Consider the following 27944-nt stretch of genomic DNA (forward strand, 5'->3'; position numbering starts at 1 on the left):
GCCTTCCAATAATAAAGTGTAAAACCTTCACCTTTAATTTGTATTTAAATAGATCTTGATGTTTGTTTACTTTTATAGGTTTTACACGAAACATTTCCTCAACACACATTCCTCATGAATGGTCTCATTCAAGGTGTAAAGGTAAGAACAATTGTGTGAATTTATAATGAACTCAACCCAGGAATTCCTAGAAAGATCAAATGCAGCACAAATACTTATAAGGCATAACTAATTTAATATTAAAAAGCCCAGTGAATTCTTTACATGCTATAGCATGATATATTTTATGTGCTTGGCCCAGTAAAAGACCCTATGTTTTTCAGTGTTAGTTGCCTCTTGGAATTCTGGGAACAGGAGAGACTATAAAAAGCCAGCAGAGGCTGAGAGATGGGGAGGGGAGTAGGATTCAGGAGTCAGGATTCAGGAGGAGACAGAAAGGCGTGAGAGAAAATAGTTGGTAACAGTTCAGACAGGAGAAAGCTGAGCTGAGCCAGAAAAGATATTGTTAGGAGACAATGGATACAAATGGAATAGCTGAAAGAAAAAGTTAAACCTACAAAAGGCCTTAGGATATATATATATATATCCTATATATATATGGTTTACTTTTAATTATTATATAAACTTCTAATTGCTCTGACAGGCAACAAAATAAAATAAATTAGCTCTACTGTCTTCTTGGACATTGAGACTGAGGAAGAAAAAAACAATCCAGTTGGAGATTTTAGTCTTTTAGCCAGGTCAGTGCTTAGTCCAGAACTTTCCCAGCTCTCCTTGACTTGACATAATTAACCTTTCATTATTTCAGTGTTAATAAAATATATATCAGAAATTTATGAATAAGATTAAAGTATTATGTATTATAACTTTACCTTAAAATTTATGGCAGTTCTGTTTAGCCTTTCCAGCTTATATAATACTTGTCTGTGCGTTATACTATATGTTAACATAATTTAAAATAAAATCATTCTTTAGTAACTTGAGTAGCATTAATTAAAAATAATATTAGTCTTTGGGGTTTTTTTTGAGATTTAAGAATTCTGACTGTAATGATAACGAAGTAATGTTATTCTAGAAGACAGAATTTTGTCTTATTAAAGAGCATGGATTTCAATCATAGGTAATAGGATAACTGTGGCCTCATAGAATGAATTAGGTAGCATTCCTTCTGTTTCCTCTTTTGTGGAATAGTCTGAGGAGTATTGATATTAGCTCCTTTTGGAAAGTCTGGTAGAATTCTACACTAAAACCATATCTGGCCCTGGGCTTTTTTGTTTGGGAGACTTTTAATGACTGCTTCTATTTCCTGAGGGATTATAGGACTGTTTAGTTTAGCTTATCTTTATTTAACTTTGGTATGTGTTATCTGTCTGGAAAACCATCCATTTCATTAAGATTTTCCATTTATGCAGAATGCAGGCTTTTGTAGTAGGATCTGATGATATTTTTTTAATTTCCTCTGTCATATGTCCCTTTTCATTTCTGATTTTATGTGGATACTTTCTCTCTGTCTTTTGATTAGTGTGGGTAAGGGTTTGTCTAGTTGATTTTCTCAAAGAACTAGCTCTTGGTTTTATTGATTCTTTGTACTGTTCGTTTTAAATCAGTGCAATCACCAGTCCCTTAGACAAGGCTGTGTATAACATTCTTTGCTTCAGAAAGACTTTAGTTGCGATTTTGATTATTTCCTGCCTTGTACTCTTTGATATGTTTGCTTCTTTCTTTTTTCTTTTTCTTTTTTTCTTCTCCCCCCCCCCCCCCTTTCTTAAAGAGCTTTCAGGTATACTTTTAAATTGCTGGGAGAAGAAGTTTCTACTTTTTTTATGGAGTCACTTAGTCCTGTGAATGTTCCTCTTAGCATTGCTTTCATTGTTGCCATAACTTTGGATATGGAGTGCCTTTATTTTCATTGAATTCTAGAAAGTCTTTAAGTTTTCTTTTCTATTTCTTCTTTATTTCTCAGTGTGCGGAGAACATCGAGTAGATAGTTGTTGAGTTTCCAGAGTGCATAGGCTTTCTGGTGTTTCTGTTGTTGTTGAAGACCAGCTTTAATCCATGGTATTCTGATAAGATACGAGGAGTTATTTCAATGTTCTCATAACTCTTGCGGGTTGTTTTATCTGGCTATATGGTCGGTTTTGGGGAAGGATCTATGGGGTGCTGAGAAGGTATATTCTTTTGTGTTTGGGTGGAGTAGTCTGTAGATGTCTGTTAGGCCCATTTGATTCATAATGTGTGTTAGTTTCATTATTTCTTGGTTTAGTTTTTGTCTGGATGACCTGTCCATTGGTGAGAGTTGGGTGTTGAAGTCTCTCACTATTAAGATGTGGGGTTTGAGGTGTGATTTAAGTTTTAGCAGTGTTTCTTTTATAAATGTAGATGCTTTGTGTTTGGGGCATATATGTTCAGAATTGAGATATCATCTTGGTAGATTTTTCCTTTGAGTATGGAGTATCCTTCCTTGAATCTTTTGATTAACTTTGGTTGAAAGTATTTTATTAGGCATTAGAATGGCTACTCGATCTTGCTGCTTATATCCATTTGCTTGGAAACCTTTTTTCCAGCACTTTACTCTGAGGTAATGTCTATCTTTATTGCTGAGGTGTGTTTCATGTATGCAGCTGAACAATAGATCCCGTTTTTACATCCATTCTGTTAGCCTGTTTTTTATTGGAGAATTGAGTCCATTGATGTTGAGAGATACTAATGATCAGTGATTGTAACTTCTTGTTATTTTAATGTTGTTCACGCGCGCGCACGCGCGCGTGTGTGTGTTTATTTGTTTATGTGTGTGTATGTGTGTGCGTGCACGTGCATGCACGCATGCATGCTTCCCTTGTTTTTGCTGGTATGGAATTACTTGTTTTCTATGTTTTCTTAGATGTAGTTATCCTCCTTGAGTTAGAGTTTTCCTTCTAGTATTTTCTATAGGACTTGATTTGTGGGTAAATATTGTTTAAATTTGATTTGTTTTGAAATATCCTTTTTTTCTCCATTTATGGTGATTGAGTTTAGGTTAATATCAGTGCTTTTTTTAGAGGTTGCAAGATATCTGTCCAGGCCCTTCTAGCTTCTAGAGTTTCTGTTGAAAAGTCATGTGCAGTTCCAATAGCTCTGCTTCTGTATGTTCCTAACCTTTTTCCCTTGCCACTATTAATATTCTTCCTTTTGTGTTTTGATTATTATGTGGTAGGAGGATTTTCTTTTCTGGTCTAGTATAATTCATGTTCTCTAACCTTCTGGTATGTTTATAGGCATCTCTTTCTTTAGATTGGGAAAATTTTCTTCTATGATTTTGTTGAGAATATTTTCTGGGCCTTGGAGCTGGGACTCTTCACCTTCTTCTATTCCTATTATTAGGTTAGGTCTTTTCATGGTATGCCAGATTTCCTGGATGTTCTGTGTCAGGAATATTTTAGTTTTAACATTTTCTTAGACTGATGTATCAATTTCTTCTGTTGTATCTTGTATGCCTGAGAGTCTCTCTTCCATTTCCTGTATTTTGTTGGTGATGCTTGCTTCTGTTGTTCCTGTTCCCTTCCCTAAGTTTTCCATCTCCAGGATTCCCTCACTTCTATTTCCATTTTCAGGTTTTAAACAGTTTTATTTATTTCCTTTACCCATTTAATTATATTTTCTTATATTTCTTTAAGGGATTTATTAATTTTATTTTATTTTATTTTTTTGTGGTTCTTTTTTTTTTCGGAGCTGGGGACCGAACCCAGGGCCTTGCGCTTCCTAGGTAAGCGCTCTACCACTGAGCTAAATCCCCAGCCCCTATTAATTTTATTTTTAAAGGCCTCTATCATCTTTACAAGATTGGATTTAAGGTCATTTTCTTGGGCTGTGGTTGTGTTAGGATGTAGTAGGGTAGCTGTGTTCTGAAGGTGTCATATTGTCCTGGCTTTTGTTGATTGTGTTTTTTTGAGGGCTCCTAGCCATCTTGATGGCTTTAGTCCCTACCTGTTGTAGTAGGTATTGGGAGGCAACCTAACCATCATGATTCTGGTGTGGCAAACCTCTGATGAGTATCCTTGGGCTGTGTGGTTCCAGATCAGCAGGTCAGATCAGAGGTAGTGGGAGAATGGGAGTTCATCGAGGATAGCACATGGCTCTGGACAGCTGGAGATGCCTCAGAAGATTCTGGAGGCAAGAAAGATGGGCGCATGAAGGGAATCTATCCTGTATGCTTCTGGATCAGCAGGTCTGATAAAGGTGGCAGGACAGGTGGGATTATTTAAGTTGGATTCTTTTCCTTCTTCTTCATTCAGTAGCACATGTTACTTTTTTGAGAAATAAGAGGAATTGAAGCCAATAGATCTAGAAAGGAAGAATTATAAGTAATAGAGGGGTCACATTTTAAATCTAACCTTTCCTTCTGTTTATTCTCTAGGGCCTGCTCTCTTTCCTGAGTGCACCACTTATAGGCGCTCTCTCTGATGTTTGGGGCAGGAAGCCTTTTCTCCTTGGCACGGTCTTCTTTACCTGCTTTCCTATTCCACTAATGAGGATTAGCCCATGGTGAGTTGCTGAACTCTTCATTAGCATACTGGTGTGTTTTGAGTCCTCTGTAAATAAAATTATGTTGGCTACTGCTCCTAATCCAAATATTCAAAAATGTGAAATGATTCCAATGTTTTTGAGCACTGATATAACACAGTTATGATTGGGTCAAATATATAGAGACTTTACCTCATAATGAACAAGTATTTTAAAAAATGAAAAACATTTCAAATATTGTATAAAGTGACTTTAGAGTATGTGTATAAGGAATATATAGAATATGAATAATTTCTATTTTATATTTGGGCCCTATGCTTAGGAGAGCTCATCATATACATTCAGAATTCTGAAAGGAAAAAAAAAATCCAACGTATTTGAATCCCAATCATTTATGAGCTCAACCTTCACTTTGATCTATAGAATATTCTTTAACCATTTCAAAATAAACTATGTCACTTGAAGAAATTTGTGGTGTCTTTAAGAGCAGCTGGTATGCCAAAACATCAGTTGTAGGGGTCAGTGCTGAAAGCCTGCGAACGGTTTCTGCCCTCACCTCTGTGGCTTGGTTGACTTTGTGAATTTTCTGTTTTTGTCATCTCATTGCATTGTGGCACTGAGTGAGCATTTTTTCACTTGTACACTTCATTAAGACCATTAGCTTATTCTAAAGCATGATATGAATTTAATCAATTCTTCTCCTTCAGTATAATGAATCCAGGTAATTTAATTATCTTAGAGGAGTTAGGATTTTCTCAAGCTATTTTTTTTTCCTTGTTAGACCGTGGGATAATATCTTAGCCAGTATTTGATAGAAGCCATCCAGGAAAGGCTATGGCAAGCAAGTAGTTTCCTTGAGATGGCCCACCGTTTTGCATGGCTGCAATGGAGAGGCGTAGCCCAGAGACTTCATCCTAGGATTGCTTCTCACTGTTGATACGCCTTTCCTGCCATTATCGGATAGCCTAGTGATTCCTGGCCATTAGCCTACCCTATTGGGCAAATCTCCTGCATATCAACATAAAGATGAACTTGGATGAATTGATGCTGTTTAGATGAATTAATGACTATCAAATTCGTGATTTGATTCAAATAATTTTAAGAAGAAAGTTTAAGGAGATGGTTTTAGTTGTTTTGCCTGAGAGAGATAATATAGTTAGAATCAAGAATAGAATATGCCCCCTCCTCCTAGAATAGTAAGGAAAGCCTGCATAATAAGGAATACAATAAGCTTTCATAAATTGCATGAAGGAGAAAAATAGTCTTGGCACAGATTTGTGATCAAGGAAAAACATTTATTCTACATCAGATCCAAGGATGAAACCACAGATGTACACTCTGATAAAGCAAGGCCATGTGAAACTGCTGCTTTGACCTTATAATGAGCTTATAGAATAAAGTACTACTTTGAACTTACTATCAACATCCTTCTGTAATTACCCTTTTCTGTAACATTTTATCCATGAGTAATTTCATAAAGAACTTTTGTCTAAGAGGGTATAAGAAGGCCAGAGAGAAATAAAGTGTGGCTACTGGGACTCTGTTCCACTCAACAAATATATATACATACATGTGGCATTTGGGACTCTGCTCCATTCACCAAATACATATGTCTGTCTGTTTCTATGTGTCTGTCTATATGCATGTGCATACATACATATGTAGGTATATGTGTATGTATATAAGTATGCATGTACACTTGTGAAATTGATGAAACAGGTGGTTAGGCTCAGCCAGAGCATGCGTGTGTGTGTGTGTGTGTGTGTGTGTGTGTGTGTGTGTGTGTGCATGTGCACATGTGTGCATACCTGACTTTTGTGCTTTATTTTTCTTTCTCTCTGAAAATGCCAAAAGTCATTTTTGGCCCCAGAACAGTAAAAGTTAAATTGTCAGAAACTGTCAGCTTTTGACCACCAGAGCAGTAAGAGAGTTAACTACCTCAGTACATGAATGCTGGGGCTGCAAGTATTCCTGATACTGAAATGCTTTACCTATGAGAAAATATATTCATATTATTATCGGGAATTCCTGTTAATATTTGTAAATTTGTTGGCACCATAATGATTTTATCTTCTACCACATAATTAATTTTTGTAGAATATTAATGTGTTATACCTTTCTAGTGAGATTTTCTTAAAAAAAAAAAACCTCTTTGCTAGCTTTTCTATTAATGTTGCTAGTCTTTTGTCTAGATGTATTAATGTCATCTGAAAATAATTTTATCTCATTCTTTCTAGTTTTATATATTCACTGCTTTTTAAATTTTTATTAGCTAATAAATGTTTAATTAAAGTAATAATTGTGGGTTTTTCTATTTTGTAAAGAGTTATAATTTTTCTTTATTAAGCCTCAAGCTAGCATTTTCTTTTCTTCTTCTTTCCGTTTGACTGTTTTGCCTTTATGCATGTCTATATGCATCATGTGCCTGCAGAGGTCAGAAGAAGATGTTAGATCCCCAGAGATTGGAGTCACAGACAGTCGTGAGCTGCCATATGGGTGCTGGGAATTAAGCCCAGGTCCTGGAAAAGCAGCCAGTGCTCTTAACCACTGAACCATCTCTTCAGCCCTTTATTTCTATCTAATTCAAGGGTTTTCTCCTTTAAAATAAAGATTCATTGAATAGATAACAGATTTTACTTATACCAAGATTACATATCAGATTTTATTAGCTACATTTTAAAAAATATTTATTTATTTATTCATTTATTCATATATTTGTTCATTCAATTAAGTGAGTATTCTGTTTTCACACATGCCAGAAGAGGGCATCAGATCCCATTACAGGGATTGTGAGCCACCGCGTGTTTGCTAGGAATTGAATTTGGGAACTCTAGAAGAGCAGTCTTTGCTCTTAACTGCTGATTCGTCTCTCCAGCCCCAGATAAATGTTCTTTTGTTTTTGTTTTTGTTGGGGGGGGCTTTTCGTTGTTGTTTTGATCCTTAAGAATTGTTATGATGTCCATGAGATGGCTCAGGGAGTAAAAACACTTAATGTGTAAGCATGAGAACCTCAGTTCAATACCTAGAACACACAGTGGAAGAAGAAAATCAATTTCTGTCTGACCTGGACAAGACATGATATCTCATGCATGTCTCTACTTTCCCACACATTGTACATATATAGAGATGCAATAACAGTAATAACAAAATTTGAAAAATTTAAAGAACTATTAATATGATTAGTTATATTAATATCAAAGTAATTATTTTTAAAGTATCTATGGTGTAGAATAAACTCTACACTGTTATGTAAGATTTTAAGTGGATTCTTAAAATGTATTTATGCATATTATAGAAATTTTTGGTTTGAATAATATTAACATTTTTGTTATACTCTGTGTCTGTATTGATTTTTAAAAGGAAATTGGAAACATTATTGTATTGACTAAACCTACACACCTAAAACCTTAATTTTTATATAGTACTTTTATTCTTCCTTCATTCCTTTTTCTTTTTTTTTTTTTTTTTTTTTTTTGCCAACATGTACTTCTTTGGATATTGTCAAAATTCCAGTTGATTTTATATTTGCCTTCAAGTATATATACAGATACTTGAGTTTACTTTCATTAGTGTATAATATTCACTTGGTTTTCTCTGACTTTGATTACAAAATTCTCTTGGGTAATTCAAATAGTCTTTCAGTTGGTAAAAGATGATATACTAATCATATTCTTTTTAAAACAATCTTTTTATAGGTGGTATTTTGGCATGATTTCTGTATCTGGAGTCTTCTCAGTCACTTTCTCTGTAATTTTTGCCTATGTAGCTGACTTCACTCAAGAGCACGAAAGAAGTACTGCTTATGGATGGGTAAGACAGTAAACTTTTTGTTTGTTTGTTTGTTTTGAAACAAAAACTAATGTAGGTCAAGTTGATTTCAAACTTGGAATCTTCTTTGTATAGTCTCTTGAGGGCTGGTGTTATGGGTGTTAAGTAATTTACCTGTCTTAGAAGGTTTTGTTATTTTGAGAACAGGCCTGTCTCAAATTCAGTAAGTATCTTGAACTTCGGATCCTCCTTTCTCTACTTTCAGAGTGCTAGGATTGCAGGCATCCACCTTTATACCCAGCTTGTAGACTTTCCAAAAACTAGAATAATAATTATTATTTTATTTATTTATTTATTTAGCTAGTTAGTTATTTTTACACTCCAGATTTTATTCCTCTTCCAGTCCACCTCCAACTGTTCCACATCCCATACCTCCCCCCGCAACCCCCCATTCCCCCAGTCTCCACAAGGATGCTCCCACCCCACCCACCCCATCAGACTTCTAAACTTACTGGAGCCTCCAGTCTCTTGAGGGTTAGGTGCATCTTCTCTGACTGAACCCAGACCTGGGAGTTCCCTGCTGTATGTGTTGGGGGCCTCATCTCAGCTGGTGTATGCTGCCTGGTGATCCGGTGTCTGAGAGACCTCAGGGGTCCGGGTTAATTGAGACTGCTGGTCCTCCTACAGGGGGTGCCCTCCTCCTCAGCTCCCTCCAGCTTTTCCCTAATTCAACCACAGGGGTCAGCAGCTTCTGTTCACTGGTTGGGTGCACATATTTGCATCTGACTCTTTCAGCGACCTGTTGGGCCTTTTGTAGGGCAGTCATGGTAGGTCCCTTTTTGTGAATGCCCCATAGCCTCAGTAATGGTGTCAGGTCTTCAGGCCTCCCCTTGAGTTGGATCCCACTTTGGACCTGTTACTGGACTTTGTTTTCCTCAGGCTCTTCTCCATTTCTATCCCTGCATTTCTTTCAGATAGGAAGAATTATGGGTTAGACTTTGACCGTGAGATAGCAGTCCCATCCCTCACTTGATACCCTGTCTTTCTGCTGGAGATAGATTCAATAAGCTCCCTCTTCCCACTGTAGGGCCTTTCATCTAGCCCCCCTCCCTACCTTGCTTTGAGTCCTGAGGCGCTCTTACTTCCCAGGTCTCTGGTACATTCTAGAGCGTCCTCCCAACCTCCTTCCTTCCGAGGTCACCTGTTTTCTATTCTTTCTGCTGGCCCTCAGGGCTTAGGTCCTTTTTCCCCACCCCCATCCCCTTCTCCTCCCCCCTCCCCCTCCCCCGTGTGGGACTGAGGCATCCTCATTTGGGCCCTTCAGCTGTTGACCTTTTTGAGTTCTGTAGACTGTATCTTGGGTATTCTGTACTTTTTTTCTTTTTTTCTTTTTTTTTTTTGGCTAATATCTGCTCATTAGTGAGAACATATCATGCAGGTTGTTTTGGGTCTGAGTTACCTCACTCAGGATGATATTTTCTAGTTCCATTCATTTGCCTGCAAAACTCAGCATGTCTTCATTCTTAATAGCTGAGTAGTATTTAATTGTGTAAATGAACCACATTTTCTGTATCCATTCTTCTGTCATGGGACATCTGGGTTGTTGTCAGCTTCTGGCTATCACAAATAAGGCCACTGTAAACATAGTGGAACGCATGCCCCTGTGGCTTGGTGGGGCATCTGTTGGGTATATTCTCAAGAGTGGTATTGCTGGGTCTTTAGTTAGGTCTGTTTCCAATTTTCTGAGGAACCTATGAATTGATTTCCAGAATGGTTGTACCAGTTTGCAATCCCAATAGCAATAGAGGACTATTATTCTTTCTCCACATCCTTAACAACATGTGTTGTCACCTGAGGTTTTGATCTGAGCCATTCTGACTGGTATAAGGTAGAATCTCAGGGTCGTTTTGATTTGCATTTCTCTGATCACTAAGGACCTTGAACATTTCTTTAGGTGTTTTTCAACCTTTCGAAATTCCATTGTCGTGAATTCTCGGTTTAGTTCTATACTCCATTTTTTGATTGGGTTTTTTTTTTTTTTTTTTGGTGGTTAGCTTCTAGAGTTTGTTATATATTTTGGATATTAGCCCTCTATCAGATGTGGGGTTAGTGAAGTTTTTTTCCTAATTTGTAGGATGCTCATTTGTCTTATTGACTATGTCCTTTGCCATACAGAAGCTTACCAGTTTCATGATTTTGTTTTTTGAGACAGTCTTACTCTCTAGCTTAGAACTAGCCTTGAACTCAGCATTCCTATGCCAGCCTCCTAAGTGGTGGCTGTGATTACAGGCATAAACTACGATCACATGCCAGGTAATTGCTGCTGAGCTATAGTCCTAGCCCTGCAGGAATTGTCTTCATATTTTTTTGTGCACATGTCTGTTTTCCAATTAAATGAACAAAATGGTGAAGTGAATGTTTTATGAGGAGAGTTTCTACAGTGCTAATTTCTATCATATTTTGATCCTTGCTCACCAGTGTGAATATATTTTTAAGCAAAAATGCTTTTCTAGTTTTTATTCTTAAAATTTTTATGGAGCACATTTTTCTTGCTGAAACCAAGAGAGGGGACTGGAGAGGTGGCTTAGCAGTTAAGAGCAGTTGTTCTTATAGAGGACTCAGGTTTGATTTCTAGCACCCACATGGCCGCTTATAACCAACCATAATTTCAGTTCTTCTTCTGACCTCTGTGGGTGACAGGCATGTACATGGTGCATGGATACTCACAAAATAAATCTTAAAAAAAATAAAAGACAAACAAACAATGAGAGGCTAGCTGCAGCTATGCAACTGTGTTTCCGCAGTGTGTGGGACTCTGGGAAAGAGCATGCTCTCTCCACTGCTGCTTCTGTTAGGATCCTAAATGACTGTACTTTTCCCATAGGTCTCAGCCACCTTTGCAGCCAGTCTGGTTAGCAGCCCGGCCATTGGAACATACCTCTCTTCAAATTATGGAGACAGTCTTGTTGTGCTGGTAGCCACAGTGGTGGCTCTCCTGGACATCTGCTTCATTTTGGTGGCAGTTCCAGAATCTCTGCCAGAGAAAATTAGACCTGCTTCCTGGGGAGCTCAGATTTCTTGGAAACAAGCGGACCCTTTTGCGGTAAATTAAGACCTGAAAATATTTACTTCCTATATATCTCTTTTCTCTAAGAAAGACTTTATATACAGCTGCAAGGATTCACAATAGTTGTCGATTTATTTTTTTACAGTAAAAACAGAAAAATGTCTTCTAAGTAAGGGGTTGAGAGACTGAGAAATATATAGACTTAGCAGTTACGCCATGTAAATCATGAGACAAAATAAATATTCAGGTTACCCTCAAGGACATGGTTGTTTTTATCATTTAATAAGATGAATGAATGAAGATGGTCAAAGAGGGAGATATTAGGAAGTATATCATACGAACAAGAAATAATACTGGAATAAATATCTCTACCCCCGTGTCTGCCACACCTACTTCTATAGAGCAATTGTAAACCAGAATATGTGAGCTTCTGTAGGCCACAGGCTCCAGGATCTTCCTGTCTCTGCCTTCCTAGTACTAGGGCTATAGGCAAGCACCCTAATTCCTAGCTTTTTATGCGAGTGCTGAAAATCGAACTTGACTTCTTTTGCTTACCATAGCAGGCACTTACCAACTGAATCATCTTCCCAAATCCCTTGAAATTATTTTCTAAAATGATTGCTCAGATTACTTCCTGGAAATCTTGCCTGTTCCTCTTGTGTATTATATTGTAAAATGGTAGGAGGGGAGTTGGGGAAAGGAAGCAGGAATAGGTAGAAAACTTGCAAGTAAAATTTTTTTCTTTGTAGTGATCAAGTCACACGTAGAAATTTCTCTGTAAATTTTTTTTCAGAGCAACTATAAGGACTCTAGTCAACATGTGTAAGTTAACTGGTCTAACATCTTATGTAGCAAGGTTTTAGTAGATGTTAGTTGTTTTGGGTATTATGGTGTCCTAAAAGCTCTGTGATACTTGTCATTCAGTAATAAAAGTTTTAGAACATGCTAATTGTCTTCCTGGTTCCAGGCAACTTGAATATCAACAGTTTATAAAGACTAGAGTGAATTTATGTATAATGAAAACTATGGAAGAGGCAGAAAGGAAGATCAGAATGTCTTAAGTCATTCTTGGCTGCATATCGAATTTGAAACCAGCCTTGGCTACATGAGTAGCCCCTGTCTCAGAAAAAGAAAGAAAATCCTGCAGTTAAAATTACTTAAGTTACTTTAAAAATCCAGAGATAATCAATTTTTCTTATAGGGTTGTGTAGAAATTTTTTTTCATGGTCTGTTTGTAGGGTGGTTAGGATCTCTTACAGAAGATGCATGAAAATAGTGGTCAGTATCGAAAGAACATTGACGTGTGTTTTTGCTTTCTGCTTATTCACAGTCATTAAAGAAAGTCGGGAAAGACTCTACTGTCTTACTCATCTGCATCACAGTGTTTCTCTCATACCTTCCTGAAGCTGGGCAGTACTCAAGCTTTTTTCTCTATCTCCGACAGGTGAGTAGTAGGTCTCTAGAAGTCTTCCAACATGTAGAATATCAAAGATTGGGATTTTTCTAAGATAATTTGAGGAAACCATTGTTTCTAGAGACTTTATAAAGCAGGGACCTTGTGATCCAGTGATTTCAGTGATGGCCTCATAAGTAACTGGAACTATAGGTGTGTATGGCCATGCCCAGGTTCTTGCTTATATCAGGGTTTAAGAACAGTGTGGGCAACATAGTAAGACGTCTACTGTGCAAAAGTTCCTTTAACAGAGATAGTTATCGGAAACAACATTCTGAGACTTTTGAGTCTGTATACTTAGTTGACATAGAATTCACTGTGCAGACTAGACCAAGCTCAAACTCAGAGTAATCTAACTATCTTGGCCTCCCAAGTGCTGGAATTAAAGTCATCCACCGTCAAGTCTGACTCTGAGACCCTTTTCTAAAATAGGGTTGAGATTGAACCAAATTAAGAGAAGATACAGAACTGTCATATCTGTTCCCCACAGGTACACAGTTGGTGCCAAAGTGGTTCATTTGGTACATTTTAAGAGCCTATATATATTAACACTGCTCAGTCTATAGTTGTGATAAGGTTACTGTTGCTTCCATGTTTTTGTGAATAAAGCTGATGACAATAGGCTGCCTCAACCTCCCTAAGCACTGAAATCATAGACATGAACTACCCCACCAGTTCCAGATTTTGTATTAAATATGATTAAGTAGTAATAGAAAAGCCAAAGTTTCAAGCCTTAGAATTTTTATTGTCTAATTGTGATTGGAAGAAAGATACTTGTTATAAGGTTATTTTAATGTATCTTCCTATATTTTATAGAATTTCAGTAGAAGATAAAGTAATATATCCTTTTAAAAAGTGTTAGTTATTTCATAGTTACTGGTATAGTTGGAAGTTTAGAGCTCAATTGCAAAGTCAGACTCAGCTGCTTACTTAGTAGAAGTGTGTGGGAACCTTTTAGAGCACACCCATCTTAGGCCCATACCTCAAATCTGATGTAATTGGTCTTCAGTGAATTCTGGCTTCCTGTTGTGCTTCTCCCTTTCCTCCCCTTCTGTCCTTTTCTCTGTTGCCCATATAATTTTAAAATACAGCCAGACTCACGAGCCATTGACTTCATTGACAGTCCAGTTCTGCCTTGTATGCTTTCATTATCTCCAAACTGAGACAGACTAATTAAGAGGAAATACTAAGCATCAGGTATAATAACATTAAAAACAATCACAAATTCATGCCTACTAATTCCACCTTTTTTTGTCATATTTAAATATAAATTGTAGGTTTTTTTTTTCAGTTTCTGTCTCTGCCCTAATTTCTACTGTTTTTTGTGAACTTTTCCTCAATTACTTTTCATATCAGTATTAATAGGAAAAACAATAATTTCTTATTAATTATATCTCTAATACCTATATTACACAAGTGTTTTTTGTTTTATTTCGCTTTTATTTTTACAGGTTATAGGTTTTGGATCTGTGAAAATTGTAGCATTCATAGCCATGGTAGGAATTCTGTCCATTTTGGCTCAGGTGAGTATTTTTTTACATGTGGGTTAAAATGACAAAGCTTTTTATTTTTCAATTCTGATAACCTCAGATCTACAATAAAGCAAGGATATGAGTTTCTAAGAGTTTCTCCACACTGTGACCTCAACTGCTTAGCTCTTGCTGCTGCTGCTGCATCTTGCTCATGTAGAGAACTTCACCTAATTCAGGTAGCTAACAGGGACCCAGCTCACAAAACTGGTCATTCACAGGATATTCAGGTGCTCAGGATTCAGTAGAACTTCATACAAATTTCATTAGAATGTTGTTTGTGATTTGCTCTGGATCGATTCGTCGTCCTACTTTCAAAACAACTAGAATAAGAGGGTGGTAAAATGATTCAGCAAAAGGTGCTTGTCACAAGCAGTGACCTGAGTTTAGTCTCTGGAATCTACACAGTAGAAGGAAAAAACTGATTCTTGAAGATTGTCCTCTGACCTTCATGAACTTGCTTCGACATTTATATACATGGAACAAATAGGTTTAAAAACTATTTAAAGGAAAATAACCAGATATTGTCAAATTAACCAGAGGAATGTGTTTTACTTACTAACAAAAATTAGGTAGAAATAAATGTTTTCCAGATCCTGCTGTCTCCAGGACTAAAGAAATAAAAATCAGTATATTACAATATATGCATTGAGTGAATAGCAGTAAACACTTTCCAAGCTTATTACAGTTGTCAATCCAGAAAGGCAAGGTGTATGCCCCATTTCTTTCAGAAGCATTCACTGCAGCTTTTTTGGTTTTCCTAGAGCCTCTTTCCCTTGAAATGGCATCTAGGCTAAGTTTCATATTCTTCTGTGATTAACTCTCTGCAGAGGAAATGAGAAGGCTGGGAAACTAACTTATCCTGCCCAATGAGAGAATGACAAGGCTCTTGGGGATGCATGCTAGCAAAGGTGTTCCTTGCTGTTTTTGTTTTGCCTGTATCAGCAAATTCTAATTATGCTAAACGTCCAAGTTTATTGTGATTTTTGTTTTTTACATTAACCTTAGCTGTTTGTCCTTAGGTATCTTTATCTTTCTTTTCATACTGTCCCTACAGGCTGTATTTAACAGAATATATATTTATTAAAGCTCACATCATTCTTAATTTTGGGAAATTGCTAACTGTGAGTTAACAGTATAAATCCTGAACATTTACAGGTGTGGGATTTTGCTGAACATTAAGTGCTTGTTGACATTCTTCAAGGAAGACTAAGGTGTAGTTCTATCAGCCATGATAACTGGAGTGCAGCTGTCTTAACCTTTTGAGAGGTACTAGCAGAGAGCCAGCTAGATAGCTTCTCTGGAAGGAGGTCCAAAGCGTCAAACCTGGTCAGCATTGGAGCTCTTGAAACTCTTATTTCCAAAGAGTTATCACTACTGCCTGGCCTTAGGGATCTTAGACAGTCAGTGTTCCCTTAAAGGCCCTTGGTGATCAATGAGTGGACTTCACTAAAAGAGCTTTTGCTCTGAATTTGAGTTTGTGATCAAATTCTCGTGTGCTCATATGGCTTCTCAGAGTTGTCTTCTTTCCTTTGCAGACAGTCTTCCTTAGCAAATTGATGAGATCTCTAGGGAACAAGAATACTGTCCTCCTTGGCTTGGGTTTCCAGATACTCCAGCTTGCCTGGTATGGTTTTGGAGCTCAGGCCTGGTAAGCCTCCCCTAATTTACATATTATTAAAACAAACAAAAAGACCGAATTAAAAGATATTATGAGCCTTAAAGGAGCATGTTGAAAGAAGGGTTATTTCATTAGTTTGATTCATTTAGCGTTCCACCCATGTATGGGCAAGAGTGGAAGTAGATGATTTGATATAACTTATAAAGATTTTTACTAAATCTGAAGTCATTGCTTATTAAGTGTGTTGTCATCTACCACTCCTCTAATAAAGTTCTCATGAGCTCATGATATCTTTCTCTCTTCTGTTTTCCTTCTGTCCCTCTTTTGCTCTCCCCTTTTCTCTCTTTTTGGGGGTGAGTGGTTTGTTCAGTCATGCATTGTAGCCCAGGCTGTTCTCAAACTTGTAGCAATGCTGCCTAGGCCTCCTGAATGCTGGTATTATAGGTAAGAGCCACCATATCTGGCTTTGTGTCCACTTTCTCTTTTAACTCTTTGAGAATATCTTATATGTATATATGTTTTGATTAGATATATTTCTAATTTTTCCTCTATGCCCATTACCACTTTCCCCTTACTTTATGTGATCTTTTGTTTTTAAACACACTATGTCCACTTGGTACTATTTCTATGCGTAGAGTATTAGGACCTTTACTAGAACACGATTAGCTTCTCGGGGGCTGCATCTTTAAAGAAAGTTGACATTCCTAATCCCCTTTCCCCAGAAGCTATCAGTTGTCAGTTAGCTCTTCTGATTGGGTGAGACTTCATAAGCTCCTCCTCCATCCATGCTGGTATTTTGGCTGGCCCAGTCTTGTGCAGGTCTTGCTGTGAGTTCATGTGTGCAATAGTGCTGTCATGTCTGGCAAATACTGTTTTACTGCACTACCTCTCACCCTTAAAATGTTTCCCCTCCCCTCTTTTTAGATGATCCCTAAGCCTTGTGGGAAGGAGGTGTGATAGAAATGTCAGATAAAACTGAGCACTGAAGTCTTATCCTCTGTACTTCTACTTCTTAAACATATTGATACAGTTTCAGGATATGATATTTAATCAAAGCAAAAAGACACTGAATAACAACTGATTACAGCATGCTTTGCTGGTATACTTACCTGAGTAATATAACTATCATAAAATAAATCAGTGATCAACTCTTCTCCAAAGTCACCTGAGTATCCTGTTAGTTTTTTTTATTTTTATTTTTTTTACTTTTTTTCGGAGCTGGGGACCGAACTCAGGGCCTTGCGCTTGCTAGGCAAGCTCTCTACCACTGAGCTAAATCTCCAACCCCATTAGCTTTAAGTATTCATATTTTAGCTTCCTGTAAATGGGAAGAATGATCAAATTAAGGCCTATTAATAAAAAGGAACAGAAAGACTCCCGAGTTCCATCTTTTTGTATGGCAAGTGTCCTTACGTACCTGATTGTCAGAAACTACAGAATCTCAGTCTCCATTTTAGACATGAATTGATTCTTACTTTGCATTCATAAGTAGAACTATTAGAAATGTTTTATTGATTAGAGATTAGTTGGGAAGAAGATATATGAAATGCTGAATTTCATTTGAACCACTTGTTCTGTATTACATTTGCCTAAGATTAACTTGGCTACTCTTCTTCTTCCTCCTCTTCCTCCTCTTCCTCCTCCTCCTCCTTCTTTTCTTTTCTTTTTTTTTTTTTTTTCTGGTAGGGGGTGGGGGGTCCTGTGAACTCTGGTTCATTATCTAGCTAGTCAAAACTCTTTAAGTGTTAAAAAGACTTTATGATAATGAGATATTTTTCATTTTCAATAAAGACTATCCCCAAGGAACTCAGTGGAACTCACTATCCTCAAACAGCTCAGTGGAACATAAGAGCCTTAGGCCTTAATTGTCATACATGGTTATGACTCACCCATAAACATTTTTCCCCCAACTGAAGAAAGGACTAAGATCTGAAGCAAACAGTCTTTGTCTGTTCATATAGGAGCAGACATTGGTATTGAGGCTGACAAACCACATAGCCCAAGAGTAGTTGTGAAAGACAGGAAGTCGGGGGGAGTATATGTGAGGTGGGTGGATAGAGATGTGGTGCTTATTTAAAACAAATAAATAAAAAAAGCAAACCCAGACATGCTTTTAAAAACTTTATTGAGCCGACACTTGAAAGTGTCAGTGGGGTAATCTGTGATCAGTTTTAAAAGTATAGATTCTTGTTTTAACTTGGGTATTTCTTATTTACATTTCGATTGTTATTCCCTTTCCCAGTTTCCAGGCCAACATCCCCCTAACACCTCCCCCTCCCCATCCTCCCCCATTACCACCCTCCCCCCAACAATCACGTTCACTGGGGGTTCACTCTTGGCAGGACCAAGGGCTTCCCCTTCCACTGGTGCTCTTACTAGGCTATTCATTGCTACCTATGAGGTCAGAGTCCAGGGTCAGTCCATGTATAGTCTTTGGGTAGTGGCTTAGTCCCTGGAAGCTCTGGTTGGTTGGCATTGTTGTTCATATGGGGTCTCGAGCCGCTTCAAGCTCTTTCAGTCCTTTCTCTGAATCCTTCAACGGGGGTCCCGTTCTCAGTTCAGTGGTTTGCTGCTGGCATTCGCCTATGTATTTGCTGTATTCTGGCTGTGTCTCTCAGGAGAGACCTACATCCGGCTCCTGTCAGCCTGCACTTCTTTGCTTCGTCCATCTTCTCTAGTTTGGTGGCTGTATATGTATGGGCCACATGTGGGGCAGGCTCTAAATGGCCGTCCCTTCAGTCTCTGTTCAAAACTTTGCCTCCCTATTCCCTGCCAAGGGTTTTCTTGTTCCCCTTTTAAAGAAGGAGTGAAGCGTTTGCATTTTGGTCATCCTTCTTGAGTTTCATGTGTTCTGTGCATCTAGGGTAATTCAAACATTTGGGCTAATAGCCACTTATCAATGAGTGCATACCATGTGTGTTTTTCTGTGATTGGGTTACCTCACTCAGGATGATATTTTCCAGTTCCATCCATTTGCCTGTGAATTTCATGAAGTCATTGTTTTTGATAGCTGAGTAATATTCCATTGTGTAGATGTACCACATTTTCTGTATCCATTCCTCTGTTGAAGGGCATCTGGGTTCTTTCCAGCTTCTGGCTATTATAAATAAGGCTGCGATGAACATAGTGGAGCACGTGTCTTTTTTATATGTTGGGGCATCTTTTGGGTATATGCCCAAGAGAGGTATAGCTGGGTCCTCACGTAGTTCAATGTCCAATTTTCTGAGGAACCTCCAGACTGATTTCCAGAATGGTTGTACTAGTCTGCAATCCCACCAACAATGGAGGAGTGTTCCTCTTTCTCCACATCCTCGCCAGCATCTGCTGTCACCTGAGTTTTTGATCTTAGCCAATCGCACTGGTGTGAGGTGAAATCTCAGGGTTGTTTTGATTTGCATTTCCCTTATGACTAAAGATGTTGAACATTTCTTTAGGTGTTTCTCAGCCATTCGGCATTCCTCAGCTGTGAATTCTTTGTTTAGCTCTGTACCCCATTTTTTAAATAGAGTTATTTGTCTCCCTGCGGTCTAACATCTTGAGTTCTTTGTATATTTTGGATATAAGGCCTCTATCTGTTGTAGGATTGGTAAAGATCTTCCCCAATCTGTTGGTTGCCGTTTTGTCCTAACAACAGTGTCCTTTGCCTTACAGAAGCTTTGCAGCTTCATGAGATCCCATTTGTCGATTCTTGATCTTAGAGCATAAGTCATTGGTGTTCTGTTCAGGAAATTTTCTCCAGTGCCCATGTGTTCAAGATTCTTCCCCACTTTTTCTTCTATTAGTTTTAGTGTATCTGGTTTGATGTGGAGGCCCTTGATCTACTTGAACTTAAGCTTTGTACAAAATGATAAGAATGAGTCCATCTGCATTCTTCTACATGCTGACCTCCAGTTGAACCAGCACCATTTGTTGAAAAGGCTGTCTTTTTTCCATTTGATGGTTTTGACTCCTTTGTCAAAAATCAAGTGACCACAGGTGTGTGGGTTCATTTCTGGGTCTTCAATTCTATTCCATTGGTCTATCTGTCTGTCTCTGTACCAATACCATACAGTTTTTATCACTATTGCTCTGTAATACTGCTTGAGTTCAGGGATAGTGATTCCCCCTGAAGTCCTTTTATTGTTGAGGATAGTTTTAGCTATCCTGGGTTTTTTGTTTTTCCAGATGAATTTGCAAATTGTTCTGTCTAACTCTATGAAGAATTGCTTGGAATTTTGATGGGGATTGCCTTGAATCTGTAGATCGCTTTTGGTAAAAATGGCCATTTTTACTATATTAATCCTGCCAATCTGTGAGCATGGGAGATCTTTCCATCTTCTGAGATCTTCTTCAATTTCTTTCTTCAGAGGCTTGAAGTTCTTATCATACAGATCTTTCACTTGCTTGGTTAAAGTCACACTGAAGTATTTTATATTATTTGGGACTATTATGAAGGGTGTCGTTTCCCTAATTTCTTTCTCAGCTTGTTTCTCTTTTGTGTAGAGGAAGGCTACTGATTTATTTGAGTTAATTTTATACCCAGCCACTTTGCTGACTTTGTAGCCTAGACTGGCCTTGAACTCAGTCTACTTCTGCCTGAACCTTTTGGATGCTAGATTACTAGGATTACTGAGAAAGCCATGCCTTGCCCAGGAAATCCATTTTTAAAGAAGGAAAAATAAATAAAATGGAAATGAAGAAACTACAAGGCATTTGTACTCTTACCACTGACCATATTGACTAAAAGCATCTTAAAGCCTGATGAAGCTTCCCCTAATCTTTTCAGGATGATGTGGGCAGCAGGAACTGTGGCTGCCATGTCCAGCATTACATTCCCAGCAGTCAGTGCCCTCATCTCTCGGAATGCAGAGTCAGACCAGCAAGGTGAGATTTGTACTCCTTGAATTTCGTGCCTTCTGGAACCTCTCTGCCCTGAAGTATGGAATCCTGCATTCTCCAGAACAATAGCAATTGACAGTAGTGGCTCCTGTCACCAGAGTATGCCTGCTTATTTTGTCAGTATAGAAGTTCTGTTTTCCTCCTTGCTCACACTCACATTTTAGCAATCCAGATTCAGCCAGTCAGGCTATTATATTAGTAGGAGTTAGAAACGGCAAAGATCAATTTCCAGTCTCCGTTCTGATTCTAGATTGCCATCAGGATTAACCATTTTATAGTCTTATTTCAGCAGATTTCTATTAATAGCAAAATGGTAATGGAATATTCACTTAGTCACTAAAGTTAAGTTGAAATATTCAGAGTCTTAAAAGCTTAAATTAAGAAATGGATCATTGAAAGGACGAAGAAAAATCTGTTGTTAGTAGTTGGATATAAGGAGAGATGAAATATGTTAGAACTGTTGTGTAGAAAATAGACTTTACTTCTTCTTCCTTTGCCTGATTCCTTTTTTAGCAAATTCTGATGCTAAAATAACCCTTTTTCTCCATCTTCTAATGCCCACCTTACTATGGTCAGGAAGTAGGAGATTTTATTTCATTTATTATGTCATTGTAAATATTCATTGTAATATTCATTTGTGTTACAGGAGAATGGAGAATTTTAGAGGATTTATAAAATGTTGTGCGTGTATAGGTATAAAATAACACATATGTACACAGTGGCTTGATTTTGTTTCATGCCAGTATCAAACTCAGTGCCTAGAATATACTAAGTTACACCTCTGTCCCTAAAAGGAAAAATTTTAAACTCTTGGAGGACTTTTAAATTTTTCAACCAAAATTAAAATTTAAGAGTTTATTCAATATCATTACACCTATTTTCCTTATAATGAGTTTGCTGATATCCATTCTTACACTTATGGACTTTAAGTGACAGCCTTTGCGTGTCACCATTAACTGTAGTAACTCAGCTGAGAGTGAATACTATTAAGCCTGACTGGTTTTGACTTACAGAAATATCCACTTCATATTCATCCATATTCATATTAATGTTTTGCTTACCATACTAGGAAGTAGAGATATCTAGAAATTGCTTCTAGAATTTTTGAGTGGAGGTCTCCATGAGATGGAAGATTGCAGATGACAATCTGGGGGCAGGAGGAGCCTGTTTGTATTCACTTGTAGCCAAAATTGTCTGAGGAGAGGACATATTTTTTATTGTACATGAACAATTAAATGAGACAAGGAAGTCTTAATCCATAGAAAAAAATGAAATTACCTCATAAAAGAAATGATAATTTTATCTTTTATTATTTTCCATTAAATGGTAGATCCTACTCCAAAAGGATTTAGAAACTGAGTTCATTTTTTTCTCCTTGTAAGCCTATTCAATAGATATTGTATATCCAAGAAAACATTTGTATAATGAATGACAATATCATGATGAACGCTAATGACTGTAATAGATGCGATAAGATAATTAGCCTAAGCTATGATAACTTGGTCCAGTCAGGTATGTGTGTCATAATATGGTGGAGCTATGGTGAAGCACTTTTCTAAGAAGACTGACTTCCTTCTCATTGCTGTGGTTTAGGGGTTGCTCAGGGGATTATAACTGGAATACGAGGACTGTGCAATGGCCTAGGGCCAGCCCTGTATGGCTTCATATTCTACCTGTTCCATGTTGAACTGAATGAGTTGGGCCCAAAGTTGGATTCTGATAATGATCCCCTACAGGTAATTTGGTGATCTGTATTCTGGTTGTGTTTGACTATAGCATAATCTCTTAACTTTAAATTTCTATTTGTTTATTATCATTGAATTTGACATTAGTAAAGTCTATGTTTATTACTTGGAATCATAAAGTGTTCATAACAGGGATTTATTGTCATTTATGGAAAGTATATATCTGTACTTTATATTCTCTTTTCACCTGCATAGCCACTGTGAATAATAAACTATCATCTGGCTAAATTCAATCTAAAATGAAGTGACCTAAAACTCTTAACTTATGGGATTTGGAATGTAGCTCAGTTGGTAGCCTAAAATGTACAAAACTCAAAAGTGTGATGGTGCATGCTTGTAATTCTAGCGCTCAGAAGGTAAAGGCCAGGGATTTTAAGTTCAGGGTGGGTCATTTCTTGTATTCTTGGTTACATAAGTATGACGCCTGCCTGGGATACAGGAAACACTGTCTTTAAAAATAAATAAACAAATACAAACAAACAAACAATAAAATAAAATAAAAAACTTGATCAAAATTGAACTAATGTGCTTTCATTTTTAAAAAGAGAAACAGTTAACATAGAGTTCTGTACAAGTCTGAAATTATTATGTTCATATGTGGAAATGCATGATCTGAGGTCATAAGATGAGATTATAGAAAGAAAACTATTGCTTTTGAACATTTATTGCTTAGGTTCTATTAATTAGAAATGGAATTAAAATAAGGATTAGTTACTTTGTATTATTTGTATTATTATTAGAATTTGCCTTGGTTAATGAAATATACAGGCTTAGGAGAAAACCATTAACATATAGTGGCTTTTTAAAAAATCATTCAAAACTAGTTTAGAGTTTAAGAAAAGAGCCAAACAAGCTGGGTATGGGAACGCATGCCTCTAATCCTAGCATTTGGGAGACACTGGCAGAAGGGTTGTGATGTTAAGGCCACTCTATATAGAACAAGTCTGTCTTAAAACAAAACAAAAAACCTTACTCTCTTCATTTGTTTTTTATCCACCAGGGAGCTTTCATCCCCGGCCCGCCATTTTTATTTGGAGCATGTATAGTTCTCATGTCGTTTTTGGTTGCCTTATTCATCCCTGAATACCGCAAAACCGGTGGAGTTCAGAAACATAACAACAGCATCAGTGGCAGCCTAAGCACGCCCCCTGAACGGGGCAGTGATGAGGACATTGAGCCATTATTGCAAGATAGCAACATCTGGGAGCTTTCCTCTGAAGAACCTGGAAATCAGTGCACTGAGCTATAACCCAGTAGTGATGATGATTCCACAGATGCCGTCTATGAGAGCCGTAGAGGAAGCTGCACCACATGGAGACTTCATGGTGCTGGAGGGGCGATGCTAGTAGCATCCTTTGGGCCAAATTTAATAAGTTACTCTTCTCATGCCTCTGCCCTTCACTCTGTCTCTCTCTGTTCTTTTACTCTCATTCTTTTTTTCTTTTTATATATTCTAGGAAAGATTGAAAATTCTTCAAGGTTATCTAGAATCTAGACTTTAAAATTTTAATAGAAAAATCATGTCTGTGGTAGGAAAGGTGGTCTTTCCCTTCAGTAACTAGAATAAGAGTGACAGCAATTTTTCTATGTCCTTTTTGGTAGAAGATTTGGACAATGATGTAAACTGCTCCCGTTCATTGTCTTTCTGTACTCATTCCCTCTTAGTCTGGAGATGTTGATGAGGTGATAAGAATCACTTGGTATCAGGGATCTTCTGACTTTGTCCAGAGGTCAGATGAAAACCTAGTTTTGCTTTCCTTTTGTTTTCTCTACTTCTTAAGCTTCTCGAAAATGAACATTATTAATATTGATCAATGATCACCTTTATCAGATAAAGAAAATTTTTCTTAGAAAATTCAAATTACATAGAACAAGCGGCTCAGATTCTGGACTTTGTGTCCTGATTGAGGTTGGCCTTGGCAGCATACTAAGATCCCATCTCAAGGCAAACCAACCAACCAGGAAGCTTTCCAGTGGCAACAAAGAAATCAGAGTAGACTTCAAGAAAAGTTTTTTTTTTTTTTTTTTTTTTTGGTTCTTTTTTTCGGAGCTGGGGACCGAACCCAGGGCCTTGCGCTTCCTAGGCAAGCACTCTACCACTGAGCTAAATCCCCAGCCCCTCAAGAAAAGTTTTTTATTACTTTGTTTTAAAAATTTAAATATTTCTAAAAGAGGAGAGGGTGAGAGATAGCAATGGAGTTTATTTCTAAGTTCATACTCATGTACTGTATGCTCTTCCCCATGTCTCCTTGTCCTACTTCTGTTTCCTTCACCATACTCCTGCCTTAACTGTTAATGTAGAGCGTTGTGTAGGATGTGTTTGTTGTTGACTAATCTGTATCTTGGTATGTCTTTCTGAATCCCATAGGAATGCACACGTCAGATTCCTTTCTAAAATATGAGGATTAATGAAGCTCAGATTCATGATAAGTGTCTTGCTAATTTTTGAGATGTTTTATGGACAAAGAAAACTACAGATTTTATATTTTGCTGCACAGTAAATGGACCATTAACTTGGGTCTATCTTCAACAAAGTACTCCTTTGAAAGTTTTATAGGTATGAAAACATGTAGATATTTGTAAGGATTTTAATTTTTTTTGATGGGGGTGCTGTGTAAATCTTGTATTTATAAATAATGAAGGTATTGACAGAAAAAATATATACAACTTTTATAAGGGATCATGTACTGACTGAATACATTTAAAGGAAAATATATTTTGAAGCCTGTTCTGCCGTGAACAGATATAACATATCTTTTTACTATGCTGTTGGTTTTTAGGTTAAGCTTCCTAATGCTTAATAAATTTTCAGTGGATACTTGTATGGCTTAAAAACAATTTCTGTCATTGCTCTTTTGGGCTCTTTGTGGGGGGATTGCTATCAACATAACTGAGTTAGTAATCAATCCTTCAGCTAATTAAAAAATGGTTTTAAAAAATAGTTCTAAGTTTTTTGAAAATCGCTCATCAAATATAAGTCATATTTATAGAAACTTGAACAATGCTGCTATGGGTGTAGAAATATCTCTTTATTTCTTGTTCCTAGTATCTAAGAACAAAACAAAGGTAGCTGGTACAAAAGCAAAACAAAAACAAAAACCAGAATTTTGAGAAAACAATTGCTGCTCTTGATGACGAGAGTTCGATTGCCAGCATCCAGCATTCACATTGGGAGGATCACAGCCACTGCAACTCCAGCTTCAAGAAATGTGACACCTTCTGGCTGTACTCATTTGCACGAATCTACACTCACACACCCCTACTGTTTGCACTGTATCCATTTTTTTTATGGCCTGCTAGACACTCTCCAACCCATATATAAACTTCTATATGTTAAGGCCTTCTGAAGACCTCTATCCAAGGCCATTATAACAGATACACTGCTACATGCCAGGCCCTGCTGGATGCTGGATACTTAGTCAGAATTTCTATTGGTACAATGAAACACCATGACCACAAAGCAAGTTATGGAGGAAAGAATTTATTTGGCTTACAGTTCTACATCACTTTTTTAATTTTTTTTTTTTTTTAATTTTTATTGAAGGAAGTCAGGACAGCAATTCAAACTAGGCAGGAACCTAGAGGTAGGATTTGATGCTGAAGCCATGGAGGGTGCTCCTCACTGACTCCTCATGGCTTGCTCAGCCGGCTTTCTTGCAGAACCCATGCACCAGCCCAGGGATGGCACCAACTACAGTGGGTTTGGCCCTTCCCCATCAATCACTAATTCAGAGAAAGCACACTACAGGCTTGCCTACAGTTCCATCTAATGGAGGCATTTTCTCATTTGAGGCTCCCGTCTCTCAGATGACTTTAGCCTGCGTCAAGTTGACACAAAACCACCTAGTACAGTTGGCCTCTTGTCAAACTGACATAAAAATACATTACTATTATCATTAAACCCCTTTTCCTTTCTCATTTATCCCCAAGATATCACATTAAAAATATAAATAACTTTAAAACCTTACAAATTTAAGCACTAAAAGTTCAGTCTCTAAAACACCCAACTTCTTAAAATCCAAAGTCTTTTAAAACTCAAAAGCTCTCAACTGCAGGCTTCTGTAAAATCAAAAATAAATTATTTTTTTACTTCAGGAAGGAAGAGCACAGTCAAATCAAAGCAAAACAAAACTCCAAATACATAACACAATGTCCAAATGTCTGGGATTCACTTATGGTCTTCTGGGCTCCTCCAAGGGGCTTGGGTCACTTCACCTCCACCCTCTGCAGCACACAGCTTGTCTTCTAAGCTCTAGGTAGCTCCACTTCTCTGCTGCTGCTGTTGTTGGTTGTCATCTCATAGCCATTATCTAGTATCTCCAGGATGATGGGATTTTCTGCGGTACTGGACAGCAGGAGTCCATCAGGGCCTGTTAGCTAACATGTATGGGTTGTGCACTAGCAGGCAACTGAGCCTGATACCTAGAAACTTCTGTCTCCAAAAGATGGTGTCCAGCAGAGATTGATATCTCAAGTATATGTGGAGTGGGAGGTGTCCTACAAGGGCTGATACCTAAAAGGGGAACAAGAATACCCTTGGGAGGGAATAGGGAGGCAAAGTTTGGAACAGAGGCTGAAGAAACACCCATTCAGAGCCTGCCCCACATGTGGCCCATACATATACAGCCACCAAACTAGATAAGATGGATGAAGCAAAGAAGTGCAGGCAGACAGGAACCAGATGTAGATCTCTTCTGAGAGACACAGCCAGAATATGGCAAATACATAGGTGAATGCCACCAGCAAACCACTGAACTGAGAATAGGACCCCCGTTGAAGGATTCAGAGAAAGGACTGAAAGCTTGAAGCAGCTCGAGACCCCATATGAACAACAATGCCAACCAACCAGAGCTTCCAGGGACTAAGCCACTACCCAAAGACTGTACATGGACTGACCCTGGACTCCAACCTCATAGGTAGCAATGAATAGCCTAGTAAGAGCACCAGTGGAAGGGGAAGCCCTTGGTCCTGCCAAGAGTGAACCCCCAGTGAATGGGATTCTTGGGGGGAGGGCAGTAATGGGGGAAGGATGGGGAGGGGAAGCCCATTGGAAGGGGAGGGGGAGGGGTTAGGGGGATGTTGGCCTGGAAACCGGGAAAGGGAATAACATTTGAAATGTAAATAAGAAATACTCAAGTTAATAAAGATGGAGGAAAAAAAAGCATTAAAAAATAAAGTAAAAAAAAGTTGTATGTTCTGGACACACTTTCCATTATCACTGGCACACATACACTGCTGATTTTCATTCTATGTGGATACTCCTCCTTTGGCATCCCATAGAAATATATAAGTATTAAGCCTTAACTGGGCAGCTCACCACTGTAGCTGACCACATACATTTGGGATATCAGACCCAAAGCCACATACACTAGGTTCAGAAGTG

General features: G+C 37.8%; 1 protein-coding gene across 3 annotated transcripts in view; it reads left to right on the top strand.

Annotated features, from left to right (window-relative positions):
• Slc71a2 (solute carrier family 71 member 2) overlaps positions 1 to 25500 on the top strand; it is a 53096-nt gene extending 27596 nt beyond the window's left edge. The window contains exons 3-13 of one of the 3 annotated variants that reach the window (XR_015640748.1): positions 79 to 141; positions 4394 to 4521; positions 8196 to 8310; positions 11153 to 11371; positions 12666 to 12779; positions 14240 to 14311; positions 15856 to 15968; positions 20704 to 20801; positions 22410 to 22552; positions 23562 to 24570; positions 24692 to 25396. Coding sequence is in view for 2 of the 3 variants with exons in the window: in NM_001107334.2 (NP_001100804.1) it covers positions 79 to 141; positions 4394 to 4521; positions 8196 to 8310; positions 11153 to 11371; positions 12666 to 12779; positions 14240 to 14311; positions 15856 to 15968; positions 20704 to 20801; positions 22410 to 22552; positions 23562 to 23810 (1314 nt within the window). In the remaining variant the exon portion in view is untranslated. 3 annotated transcript variants of the gene reach the window in all.
• Positions 25501 to 27944: the final 2444 nt, after the last annotated feature.

This window comes from Rattus norvegicus, chromosome 17 (genome assembly GCF_021556685.1).
Source record: "Rattus norvegicus strain SHRSP/BbbUtx chromosome 17, alternate assembly SHRSP_T2T, whole genome shotgun sequence".
Lineage (NCBI taxonomy): Eukaryota > Metazoa > Chordata > Mammalia > Rodentia > Muridae > Rattus > Rattus norvegicus.